Source organism: Primulina huaijiensis, chromosome 18, assembly GCF_012295235.1.
Source record: "Primulina huaijiensis isolate GDHJ02 chromosome 18, ASM1229523v2, whole genome shotgun sequence".
Taxonomy (NCBI): Eukaryota; Viridiplantae; Streptophyta; class Magnoliopsida; order Lamiales; family Gesneriaceae; genus Primulina; species Primulina huaijiensis.
The window spans coordinates 664,347-678,784 of NC_133323.1; the positions used below are offsets into that span (position 1 = coordinate 664,347).

At 31.8% G+C, this 14,438-nt stretch overlaps 1 protein-coding gene across 4 annotated transcripts; it reads left to right on the forward strand.

The window, feature by feature from the left end:
* The first annotated feature begins 4,379 nt into the window (after positions 1–4,379).
* LOC140964423 (BEL1-like homeodomain protein 2) lies at positions 4,380–11,468 on the forward strand. 4 transcript variants are annotated; one of them, XM_073424197.1, is made up of 5 exons: positions 4,380–4,619; positions 4,798–6,102; positions 6,776–7,158; positions 9,544–9,604; positions 10,805–11,468. In XM_073424197.1, the coding sequence occupies exons 2-5, from the start codon at positions 4,852–4,854 to the stop codon at positions 11,294–11,296; spliced, it is 2,187 nt and encodes a 728-aa protein (XP_073280298.1). In that variant the 5' UTR covers positions 4,380–4,619; positions 4,798–4,851; the 3' UTR covers positions 11,297–11,468. The 4 variants fall into 4 exon arrangements, with proteins under 4 accessions (XP_073280298.1, XP_073280300.1, XP_073280299.1 ...); XM_073424199.1 differs by having other exon boundaries at positions 4,798–6,075; XM_073424198.1 differs by having other exon boundaries at positions 4,380–4,573.
* The last annotated feature ends 2,970 nt before the right edge of the window (positions 11,469–14,438 follow it).

Sequence of the window (14,438 nt, forward strand, 5' to 3'; positions counted from 1 at the left end):
TCATGAGGTTCTTTAAGTCATTTTCTATGTTAGTTTAATATGATCATTAATAGTGTACTTAATTCAATCAAAATAGTTATTAATTTGATTTTACTTTAAGTTTAATTTAATTACATCTTACATATTTAAAAAAAAATTGATATTACTTACATCTATTTTACTATTATAAATATATTATTTTCATTATTAAACTTACTATTTTACCATTTTGTTTGTTTTATAATTTGTCACGTTCATTAGTTTCTTTAATGGTGGTTATGTTGTATGGATGTCATATAAAATATCAATATTTCTCAAAGAATAAAATCGTTTTTCAAAAAGAAAAAAATCTTCATCCAGAAAAAGAAATACATGAAAAACAAAGTGTACACAATTCTCGCTCTATTTATAAAGCTTTGTGGACAGAATATATCGACTTTGTGAATTTTTAGTAAATTGAGACAATACGTCAGTTTCACTTTATTTTCTCTAATATTATCTCAATATATTCCAATGTGGCTAATAGGTTGTTTTTGTCTCTTTTTTAGTCAAAGTGACTAATAAGCTAATTAATGAGATATAATATGGTAGCATTGCAAACTTAGCCAAATAGTGAAATACAAATACAATTCTACAATATTTCATCAAATTAATCTTGACTATCATAAAATGCTCATGAAATCTAAACAATTGTATTATTATATGAGATATTGAATAAAACAAATACTTTTATCTACACTTGAATGATATCTCATATGCATATCTTAATTACATTATTCGTGCCACTTCTCAAAACTATTTTATCCTTGCATTTATTTTACAATTTTTATATTCATGATGTTTTTTAAGTCATTTTCTATGTTAGTTTAATATGATAATTAATAGTGTACTTAATCTAATATCTATCTAATACTATTATAAATATATGAGTTTGAATTGTGAGCTTACTATTTTATCTTTTCACTTACTATTTTACCCTTTAATTTATTTTACAATTTGTATATTCAAGATATTCTTTAAGTCATTTTCTATGTTAGTTTAATATGATCATTAATAGTGTACTTAATTCAATCAAAATAGTTATTAATTTGATTTTATTTTAAGTTTAATTTAATTACATGTTACATATTTAAAAAAAATTAATATTACTTACATCTATTTTACTATTATAAATATATGATTTTCATTATTAAACTTACTATTTTACCATTTTGTTTGTTTTATAATTTGTCACGTTCATTAGTTTCTTTAATGTTGATTATGTTATGAATTTTTAGTAAATTGAGACAATAAGTCAGTTTCACTTTATTTCTTCTAATATTATCTCGATATATTCCAATGTGGCTAAGAGGTTGTTTTTGTCTCTTTTTTAGTCAAAGTGGTTAATAAGCTAATTTATGAGATATAAATAGTGAAATACAAATACAATTCTACAATATTTCATCAAATTAATCTTGACTATCGTAAAATGCTCATGAAATCTAAACAGTTGTATTATTATATGAGATATTGAATAAAACAAATACTTTTATCTACACTTGAATAATATCTCATATGCATATCTTAATTACATTATTAGTGCCACTTCTCAAAATTTTTTAAAATACAATATATCAATTTTGTGAATTTTTAGTAAATTGAGACAATAAGTCAGTTTCACTTTATTTCCTCTAATATTATTTCGATATATTCCAATGTGGCTAAGAGGTTGTTTTTGTCTCTTTTTTAGTCAAAGTGGCTAATCAGCTAATTCATAATATATAATATGGTAGCATTGAAAACTCCTCGTCAAAGAAATTCACTTAGCCAAATGGTGAAATACAAATACAATCCTACAATAATCTAATCTAATCTAATACTCTAATACTATTATAAATATATGAGTTTGAATTGTGAGCTTACTATTTTACCTTTTCACTTACTATTTTATCCTTTAATTTATTTTACAATTTGTATATTCATGAGGTTCTTTAAGTCATTTTCTATGTTAGTTTAATATGATAATTAATAGTGTACTTAATTCAATCAAAATAGTTATTAATTTGATTTTACTTTAAACTTAATTTAATTACATATTACATATTTTAAAAAAAATTAATATTACTTACATCTATTTTACTATTATAAATATATGATTTTCATTATTAAACTTATTATTTTACCATTTTGTTTGTTTTATAATTTGTCACGTTCATTAGTTTATTTAATGTTGATTATGTTGTATGGATGTCATATAAAGTATCAATATTTCTCAAAGAATAAAATCGTTTTTCAAAAAGAAAAAATTCTTCATCCAGAAAAAGAAATACATGAAAAACAAAGTGTACACAATTCTCACTCTATTTATAAAGCTTTGTGGACACAATATATCAATTTTGTGAATTTTTAGTAAATTGAGACAATAAGTTAGTTTCATGACTTTATTTCCTCTAATATTATCTCGATATATTCCAATGTGGCTAAGAGGTTGTTTTTGTCTCTTTTTTAGTCAAAGTGGCTAATAAGCTAATTCATTAGATATAATATGGTAGCATTGCAAACTTAGCCAAATAGTGAAATACAAATACAATTCTACAATATTGCATCAAATTAATTTTGATTATCATAAAATGCTCATGAAATCTAAACAGTTGTATTAGTATATGAGATATTGAATAAAACAAATACTTTTATCTACACTTGAATGATATCTCATATGCATATCTTAATTACATTATTCGTGCCACTTCTCAAAATTTTTAAAATACAATATATCAATTTTGTGAATTTTTAGTAAATTGAGACAATAAGTTAGTTTCATGACTTTATTTCCTCTAATATTATCTCGATATATTCCAATGTGGCTAAGAGGTTGTTTTTGTCTCTTTTTTAGTCAAAGTGTCTAATCAGCTAATTTATAATATATAATATGGTAGCATTGAAAACTCCTCGTCAAAGAAATTCACTTAGCCAAATAGTGAAATACAAATACAATCCTACAATATTTCATCAAATTAATCTTGACTATCGTAAAATGCTCATGAAATCTAAACAGTTGTATTATTATATGAGATATTGAATAAAATAAATACTTTTATCTACATTTGAATGATATCTCATATGCATATCTTAATTACATTATCCGTGTCTCTTCTCAAAATTTTTAAAATACAATAATTAATTTTGTATATCATTCCACAAGATATAAAATATTATAAACAAAATGTAAACTCGATAGAAGAAAATTTGTTTTGTTTCAATGAATAATATAATATTATGTTCTAGACACAACAAATAAGTTGAAACTATATTATCCCCATGATATGATGAACGCAATCATTGTTCCAAAGCTTCTAAAAAATGACTAACGAGATGACTTTCCTGAATTGCGTCAAATTAAACGAGGACACGGTTTTAATATATAACAATTTGAATAGATTTTCAAGTATTATTTCTTCCAATGATTGAGAAATAATTGTTAAAAATTTATTAACATTATATATCTATATGTTAATAATATTGATATTAAATATATAAAAATGATATTACAAATATCACGATATTTGAAGAAATTAAAACACCGTTCATTGGTTATGTTGTTGAAGGATATATATGTTATACATAATTTTACTCACAAGTGAAAACCTATCACGACTAAAAGAATTTTTCTTAGGAGTTACAATTCATGATTGTCATAAACTGAAAATCATTCAACAAAAAAAAAATAAACGAAAATATAAGATTACCGGATAAAAACAATGTAGAAAACCGAAAAAATATAGTAAAAGGGTAGCAAACTACAAGCATGCCAGATCTCAGATGATGATTCTAAATAACATAATAAGTGTTAAACATGATAATATACTTGTTGAGTATACCAAAATAGTTATACGAATATTATAAAAACTACGACAAATAGTTGTTGAGTTGTCAAAATCAACCAAGAAGCATATTGAAAAATGTGCCATGTGGATAAAATAACTTTTTTCTATTCATATACCGTCTATGATCATGATTTTTATTTTTTGTGGTTTGATTTATTTTAATTGATAAATGCTACTAGCCATATTTTAATTCATTTAAATGCTACTAGCCATATTTTAATTCATTTAAATATTATCAAAATTTCATTCATATATTTTCAGCAGTTTAGTTGCTTACGTGCAACGCACGTGCACGTTTCTAGTTTAATAAAAAAAATGACTTTTATCAGAGAATTAACAAAGTTAATCCTTATCAAAATTAGTGAACTTTATTTGAGGGGAAAACGATATAATTGCAAAAGCAACCTTAAGTACCACATAACTAATAAACTGCATATATACTGTAATAACTCTACTACGTACCTTAAGTCTTAAAATTATAGCATATACTTGATCCATATAAAAAAATTTAATAATATTCTTAAAACAATATAATAAAATTGTTGTTTTATTATTGCTCTTCTCTTTCAAGAAGGCGATTGCTGAGAAGAACATCACTCCCTCTGCAAATTCTATGCCGGGTGATCTTCACCCGGAGTGAAAAGACACCTCAGAAACAGCAGACAGTACTCCTCTCAGAGAAAAAAAGATTTGTTTTTAAAAAATTCAAATTCCACAGAGAAGAAAACGATGTGTGCAATATTCTCTAATTCGATAAATCTACATATATTTTAGGAGGTATGTGTTAATTCGAATTCAGAAAGCTGAATTAAAAGAGTGATTAAGTTTTGATGCTTTCACTTTTACTCCTGGCTTCCCTTTTTATTCTTTTCTTTGATTGATTTCTTTCAAATTTTTTTTAAAATATGTATATTCGAGTGACGGGTTATAAAGTTTTGTGTCTTGATGGAGCCAGGAGCTGGTGCTGTGTTTTACCGAAAGAAGTGGAGATGGAGAAGAAGACTGTGATATGGGAATATCTACGCCTCCAACACCAGTTTGTGTTAACTCTCGAATAAGAGGTTATAATTCAATTCGATATTCGGACAAGCAAAGTTTGTTGAATTCTATGTCCCAGGATTATCAACAAGCTGGTACCTTCAGCTTCTCGAATGGATCATTCGAGAGATCCCAACAAGAACAGCAGCAGCGCATGGCGCAGCAGATCCGGAAGGACAAACTGAGGATGCAAGGATTCGAACCACCGCCGCCTTTAGTTGGCATGGAAGAAGAAGAAGAATCCGGAGGAGTTCTTCCGGTTTATGAAACTGCGGGTATGTTACAAGAAATGTTCAATTTCCCCTCGGGTGGCGTCGGAACGGCTGCTGAATTGCTGGAGAATCAGATTTCGCAGGAACATCGAATTCCCAGAACTTTTCCTCCTACCGGGCCCGCCTCCGCTGCCGATTGGTTCCTACACCGGCAAGCGATCGTCGGTTGTGGTGGACTCGGAGATTCCAAGAATCAGCATAATCAGATTTCAGACATTAATGCTGATTCAGCGGCAGTCATGCAGCTTTTCTTGATGAATCCACAGCAGCAAAGGTCACCTTCACCTTCTCGGTCGCAAAATCCTCTTCCTAATTCTTCGACCATTCACATGCTGCTTCCAAATCAGTCTTCCTCTCCTTCAAATCTCCAAGCTTTTCATAATGCACCAGGCGGGGGCTACGGCCAATTCGATTGGATTCCGAACAGCGGAAACATAACCAACCCTAATGAGATTCCAGGAGTTGTGGAAGGACAAGGGCTTTCTTTATCATTATCTTCTTCATTACAACAATTCGAAGCTGCAAAGGCCGAAGAAATGAGGATGGAAGACGGGGGGATGTTGTTTTTCGGGAAGGGGGGAGGATCAACTTCTGCAACATATCGGTTCAAGAATATGGTTGCAGGCGGCGGCGGTGGCGGGACGTTGCGTTTTCAAGGCGGAGTTGATCAGAACCACCAGTCGCACGACGGTCTGGGGTCTCATTTTGGAGCGGTCAATATTCTACGAAATTCAAAGTACTCCAAGGCAGCTCAAGAGTTGCTGGAAGAGTTCTGTAGCGTCGGTAGGGGTCAGTTCAAGAAAATCAAATTCAAAACAAACCCTAGTTCAGGCGGAGCTGCAGGTGGTGGGAATTCATCCTCTCCTTCAAAAGATCTCCCTCCATTATCAGCCGCTGACAGGGTTGAGCATCAGAAAAAAAAGGTCAAACTATTGTCCATGCTTGACGAGGCATGTAATATCTTTCACTCTCTTCTTTATTTAATCTATCGGGATACAGAAAAGTCCGGCAACTCTATACAAATGAAAGTAAATTCAATACTTTTAAGTGCATACTAAATTTTTATATTTGTGGGGTATAATTAGAGTATGCAGGTTTTCATTTGGCAAAAGAATCGAGACTAAGCAACCACCGGCAGAATGAAATTGAACGTCCAGCAATAAAATATTTGATGATCCAAGATTGCTAATTGCTTTATAGTTTTCTTCTCTAATGACACGGTGTTTGAATATTATATTTAAACATAATACTTCTATATAACAGGTAGCATATGTTGTTCGTTTGTATTGAGAAAAGATTGCATTTTCAAATGGGACAAGGATATTCTTTCCTTCAAATCAACAATCATTTCACTGCACCAGGCTCTGATTCATCCAGTTATTATTATATGTCGTATCTTGGCCTTTCTGATCTGTATTTAACTCTGAAATAAAACTAAAATCCTTAAATCAATTAAGAAGCAAGAAATTAATTTTTTCCCCCAAAATCTTGTCATATTTGAAATGCATGAATCTTATCACACAAAAATCATTACCATTATAATATTAATTAATTAACATCTCTCTCCGAATTATTTGTTGCTCTCTGGAAATGTACAGCTCAAGTAAATTTTTCTTCTTCCAGGTGGATAGACGATACAACCACTACTGCGAGCAAATGCAAATGGTTGTGAACTCATTCGACATGGTGATGGGTTTTGGGGCGGCGGTTTCGTACACCTGTCTCGCACAGAAGGCGATGTCTTGGCATTTTCGGTGCCTGAAAGACGCTATTTCAGCCCAAATAAAGCAGACATGTGAACTTTTAGGCGACAAAGATGCCGGCACATCGTGCATAACGAAAGGCGAGACACCGAGGCTGAGAATTCTTGAACAAAGCCTGAGGCAACAAAGAGCATTTCATCATATGGGAATAATGGAACAAGAAGCATGGAGACCTCAAAGAGGCTTGCCTGAAAGATCTGTGAACATTTTGAGAGCATGGCTTTTCGAGCATTTTCTGCATCCGTACGTATTTTACTTCACCTTTTCTCACAATTTTTTAAATTTTATTCTGGTTTTATGCAGTAAAAAACTGAATGAATCAAGCTTTATTATTGGATCAGGAGAAGCATTTAATCACTAAAGAAATTAATCATTATCGTGGCATTCTATGACGAGACAAATCTTGATGCATGCAAATATTGTTCAGCCTTTTTTTTCTTTTCTTTTTCTTTTTGGATCTTTTATCTTTGGTTATTGTCGTTTAACGGTACTCAAATTACAGTGCCTGTTGTTTTCCTTTCATTTTTTTAATAAAAAAATTAGGTGAAACTAACTTCTCCTTTCCTTCACCCTCATTTTGTGAAATTTCTCTCGGTCGCATCATTCCTCCTGTATACAAATATTTTCGTACAAAATTTGTCTAACAGACTCAATTTTTGCAACTGGAGATCGGATCTCTATGTTATTATATATACTACAAAACAACGCCTGCTTAGGTATTTTGCCAGATATATTTGTTAATGCATTGAATCTGTCGCACTCAGTCAGTATAACATATGATAAGATTACTGTTACTAAATTACTTTTTATATATGAGAAATTATATATGTACCATACACGTTTATCCGTTGTCGTAGCCATTTTAAAACTGTTGTAACTGAGTGTGTTGTTGAAAGTCCGTTCAACGACAACGGTTACCGTCGCTAAATAAATATAGCGACGGGTATGAATTAAACCGTCGCTAATTTTACGGTTACTTAAACCGTCGCTATTTTAAATTAGCGACGGGTAGCAATCAAGTTCGTCGCTAATTTTAGCGACGGTAAGTAATCAAAATTTCCGTCGCTAATTTGTTTCAAAAAATAAAAAAAATACTTTTAATAATTTAATAAATCTAAAAGAAACTAATAATCAAAACTAAAATCGTGTAAAAGAAAAAAATTTTAAGTGTTGTGAAGTAGTAAAATCGTGTAAAAGAAAAAAATTTGAAGTGTTATGAAGTGGTTAGAAAAATTTAACGTGTTGTGTGAAAGTGATAAAATTGTGTAAGAGAAAAAAATTTTAAGTGTTGTGTGAAATGATAAAATGGTATAAGAAAGAAAAATTTTAAGTGTTATGAAGTGGTGAGAAAAATTTTAAGTATTGTGTGAAGCGATAAAATGGTATAAAAGAGAAAAATTTTAAGTGTTGTGAAGTGTTGTGGAGGAAAATGAATCGAAAATGGAGATATTTATAGACAGTTTGCGACAGGTTTTGGTTAAACAGTCGCTATTGGCGACGGTAAATGATAAACTGTCGCATTTATTTTATTTGGCAACGGTTTGGATTAAACCGTCGCTAAAATTAGTGACGGTTTTAAAACAATGTCGCTAATTTTAGCGACGGGTTTTATTTAAGCGTCGCTACATTTAAACATGCGACGGGTTTTTCAAAAACCGTCGCTAAAATTAGCGACGGTTATGTCAAAACCGTCGCTAATTTTAAATTAGCGACGGTTTTGACAAACGGTCGCTATATTTAGCGACGCTAAATATTGCAACTTTTTCCAAAATCATTGTTGTTTGTGCAAAAACCTCGCTAATCGACAACGGTTTGAAGAAACCGTTGTCAATTGTCCAAAAAAACACGCTAATAGCCGTTGTCGTTGACCCTAAAAATGACAACGATTTTTAAAAAACTTTGTCTTTGACCCCAAAACGACAACGGTTTTCGATAAAACCGTTGTTAAAAAACATACGACAACGGTTTTTGTGAAAAACCGTTGTCGTATGTACGTTGTTGTATGCAGAATTTCTTGTAGTGATTACAAACTATCTCAAATTTATTTTTGAAAATAAAGTGTGTATTTGGGGTAGTTTGGTAATCTCAAAAGCTATGTATAATTGTAGGTATATATATGTATAAGTGGAGTCATTTATTATTATTATTCTGAGAAATTGGATTTCATTTGAAATATATATGTTGTGTTCAGGGCGAACGATGAAAAGGGGAGTTTTGAAATGTTGTTTTTTAATTACCCATAAATAAATTAAATAGCTCTGGACTAAAAAATTCATGTATAATTTCGCTTACTTTTTTCCCCTTCACAACATTGAGTAAAATTTCTTGGTGGGGTTCTACGTCGTCAATAGATGGAAGAAAGGAGAGGCGTGCAACTGCCCTTTTCAATTCTGAACCTTCTGCATCTGTTATGTACTGCATCTGCATGCTCTGATAGATTGTCACGTTCATGCAGCAAAAAGACATTAAAAAGAAACATAAAAAAGTATTATTTATTGTATACGGGAGTATTTTTCTTGGTGCATAAATCCAATACTTGGTTAAAGTTTGGTTGTCACTTTAATTGGTTTAGGGTTGGAATCTAATGAGTGATGTCGTTTTCTTTTCTGATGTGTATTGTCGTCTCAGGTACCCTGGTGATGCAGATAAGCATCTGCTGGCCCGACAGACTGGCTTATCGAGAAACCAGGTATTCTAATCGGCTCTCTCTCTCTCTTTCACGCTCGCATTCCTTTTTTTTTTTGGAAAACTTGTAGCTGGCACGCATAAACATATAGGAATATCGAGAAACAAGTATATATAAAACCTGCTAATATCACTTTACAAATTTAGTTAGTGCATGCATGTTTGTTATATCTTGATTTAGCTTGTGAAATGACCACATGATGCTGTATCTTCAATAGTGGTAACCATGGATTTAAAAGGCATATTGATCGTTAAATGGGATCGATGGGGTGTACGGGCGCTCAGTAAAAATCATACCCATATCATATCCCAAACGGTACTTGGAAACTTTTTGGATGGAATTTTGCAAAAATTGATGTAATATTGTATCTGTTAAAAGGAAAGGCTAGGCAACTCCATCCTTTCGATTAATTATTTGGATCCTTTCATGATCTGCATATATAAAAAGACATAAATTTTGACGTAGAGTGTAGTACAGGAGTGTAAGTGTGTAAGAAATGAAAGTTTGCTGTGGTCTACATATCTTTTTAATTTCACTCCTGCCGTACGCATGCATGGGATTGAGGCAGTACCACACAATCAGTGTCCTTTCAACCTGCATCGCTGACTGAAAACTGCACCCATATTTAGGTTCAATGATTTCTTATAATCCTCCAATCAATTCATGGTACGTAGTTGGAAAATGTAAAATAATAGAGGGTCGCAAGATTTTTTTTTTTACCAAGTGGGATTTTGGCCCGGTATTCTTGGATGTTAAGGCCTCGTTTTTACCACAAGATGAAGGGATTTTTTTATCAGAAGAATCAAGTATATATTGTTAAGTCCTACTGTAGAGAAACAATAGTTTAATTAAGTAGCGATTTAATAAACATTTGTAATTTTGCTGATCATAACATTTAAAATTGACAGAATTAAATTTATCGTCAACATGTGTTTCTTTGGTTGAGTCATCGATGTGCTTCTTTAAACTGATAAAAAACGATTGCTAGTGGTGATCACCAGTTAATTATCCATTGATCGATCATGATCATGTTGCCGGATCGAGAGCCGAAATGGCTGGCAGACATTTAGGAAGTTGCATCTTAAAATTCCTTGGTCATTATTATCATTAAACCCACCACCCAGTTGGAATCTTAGGTTTATATATATATTTATATACACGTGTTTAATAATTTTACTTTTTATGATTTTGTATCGTTGGCAGGTTTCAAACTGGTTTATTAATGCCAGGGTACGGTTATGGAAACCCATGGTGGAGGAGATGTATCAACAAGAATCCAAAGAAGAGGCAGAAGAAAGTCAGCGGGACCATAGCAGCAGCAGCAGCGCTGCAGGTGCCCACATCAGTACTAATGCACAAACTCCGAAATCTCACTCGGCCACTACTCCCGCCGCCGCCGTATTTACTCCTCCTCCTGGCAAAAGATCAGAAATCAGTGCCACCGAAAACGATCCTTCCTTCATGGAAATCAATAGGCAACGCTTCCCGGAAACCCAGGCCATGATTAGCGGGAACATGCCATTCACCGCCTCCCACTCGGTGGCGCCGCCTGAGTCCGACGCTCCAAGCCGGAATCATGCAGACGTGGAGTCAACCCTCAGGGGGCTTGGGGTTAGTGCGGGTGACGTGTCATTGACGTTGGGGCTGCGTCATGCCGGTAACATATCGGAGAAGAATCCTTTCTCGGGTTGTTAGATTGATTAAATTATTCTGCGGTTGCTTCTTCTTGATTAAGTGTTTCAACTTTATTTTTTTCCTTTCTCCGAGACAAAATTAAATACATGCATTATGAGATTTCCGAAGCAATTGTTAGCAAGATGTACGATATTACAAATATAATTGTATAGTTCAAAAAATATTCCACGATATGTGTTTTTTTTTATGTGTGCATCTTCGCGATCGATTATAAGTTCCATTAAATTATACAATAATGTGAAAATTAAAACTATTTGGTGCGTTGTAGAATTTGGTATTGACTGGTGAAACTAATGGGTTACCTTTAAAGAAATTTTGTCGAGTATATATTACTATAATATGAGCAACTTTTTTTGACAATTAAATGTTGACTATTCTTGGTTTCTTACAAGAACTGTAAAATTTATATATAGAGAGAGAGAGAATTATTTTGAGAAGCAAATGGGAGTGATTTTTTTATTTAAGACAAAGTTTGATAGTAAAAATTATATATAAAATTTCAACATAATTTGATTATTTAAATTGAATTGAATTCAATATTTTGGCTTTAACGACAAATTTTAAAACATTTTCTTCTTCAATTTATTTACCTCACTGAATTTTCAAAGGCGACTTCATATATCTTCATCATGCCTCGCCAACGACACGTATGGTTTCTGCTACCTTTAAAAAATTATATCGGAAGCAATAATTACACTCTACCACACTATATATTTTACTTTTTTTAAATTGAATACTAAAACTGAGCTTGATGTTACGTACACTCTGCATTACCAAAATTTTAGAGTAGGTTTTATAAGAGATGATCTTATTATATTTAAATATGTGAGATCAGTTGATCTTATATATCTTTTTGAATGAAAAGTAATATTTTTGATATAAAAATTAATATTTTTTATGAATCGGATCGAGTAAATGATATGTCTTACAAAATTTACATGTGAAACGATATTACATGAGTTTTTATGAAATTTTGTGGCTAGTATATTTTAAGGAAATATCATAAAAAAAAAACACACAAATTATTAAAGTACAATTGGAATAAACCGCTAACGTTTTTTATTTGGTGTTTTAAGTAATCGAGTACCAACGAGGTCTAGCTCTAGCCTTAGATATGTGTTTCGGCATAATAATTTGGGAATGTGATGAGGGATGTTACGAAAGTTGAAAAGTTTGCTAAACTAACTATCTATAGTAATTAATTGCTAATGGGAAATTTAATGGTCCAAAAATGATTTGGACATGTGGAGTCTATAAAAATATATGGATATCATATAGTCAAATTAAAATTAGACATTTGAATATCGCGTGAAGGTACAAACTCTATGCTAACATCTCATCAAATTAAAGGATTAAAATTATGAACATGAAACATTTGAAAACATATTTTAACTAAAGACTTATAATTCCATCAAAATCTCAAGTTGGGATGAGCTCCAATTAGAGGATCCATATGGAAAAAAAAATTAATATTTACAAATTCATGGGCCGATCTATGACCCACATTTCAAAAATAACCTAAACCTGGTTGAGTTCATATTTGAAATGACTTGGGCATTTTGTTGGGCCTATAAACACTAGCCCCATTCAAACTCAATCTGGAATTGCATTTTAAGTCAAACAAAAAATCAAAATTTATGATACTTTCCACTATTATGCCCCTCCCATTTTATATTTTTAATTTTTGCCCTCATTGAAAAGAAAACTCCAGAGCTCAATCATCAAAATTAATGTGCTAGAGAAAGAACAATATTACAAAAATGATGCACACATGTGAAACTTAATAAAGACTGGATATATCAGAATGATCCCCTTCCCTTCCGTACCATCCCCAAAAAGGTGGGATACAATGCATTACAGACGTATGATCATTACGCTTCAACGGGGTTATTCTATTCCAACGACTTATTAGTAGATTAATAGATCACTTCGGAATGGCATATACATCACACATCCTGGATCAAGTAAAGACTCTGGATTTTCAACAAGCTACTACTACATCCATTTCATTAGGAATTGATGATCTTTTAACAATACCCTCGAAGAGATGGTTAGTTCAAGATGCTGAACAACAAAGTTTGATTTTGGAAAAACACCATTATTTTGGCTCTGAACCTTTGTGCCTATGACTTCGTTTCTCAGGAAATTCGCGCAGCGGAAGATCCTGAATTTGAGACTTTCTACACCAAAAATATTCTATTAAACGAAGGTTTTGTTTTCACACCGAAGGGCTCTTAAACAATATTTTTGTTATAAAAAGAGCGCGAAAAAGATTTTTTGGATAAAAAAAAAAAACTTTGGGATTCGAAAGGTGGAAATGGAAGCTGGTGTGCTGTCGTTGACCACCAAATTAATTCTACTCTTTTAAATAAAAACGAGTGTAATGGTGAGTAGGGTCGAATCCACAGGGAACGATAGATTTATTTCTTTTGATAATAAAATTAAAAAAAGGGGGATTTGTCTTGATAATTGCTAAATAAAATAACCTAAACTAAAATTACCCAGCAAAAGATACTGAATCTAGAATTTAAAATTAATTGACGAGAACAAAGTGAAGAATTTATTATGAGAAAATACTGATTCAAGGGGGTTCTACTATCTAATTATCTCACTGTTCATCGGTTAACCAATCATTTATTCATGTTATTTCAAGCAATTAACTTTAGAATAATAGGGATAGCCGCTAAAATTCTTGTGTTTTCCTAAATTAATTGACCAAACCCAGCATCCAGTCAAAACTTACCAATAATCAACTGGGCACGATAGCGTTCCATATTAATTAAAGATAGCATTTTAGTTTCGTGAAAACAGTTAATCCTAAAATCTAACAACCGAGATAGCTGCAATTGAGAGATCTAGTTCCGTCGATTTATTTAGATTACACATGTTATGATAGCACAACACATCTAACCTATTGCTACTCACGTACCAATCGTTCATGACAATTACGGATCACTGAATTCATGGTTAGCATTAGAAAATCATACATCAAATTAAATTGTCAGATTAATTGACGTATAACATTCATATAAATAAAATCAGAAATCAACGAATACTTGAACAAAACACAAATATTAAATTAAAGTGCAAAAACCTCACAGTGATAAAATTAAAATAGTAGACTATCCCTTGAATCAGACTA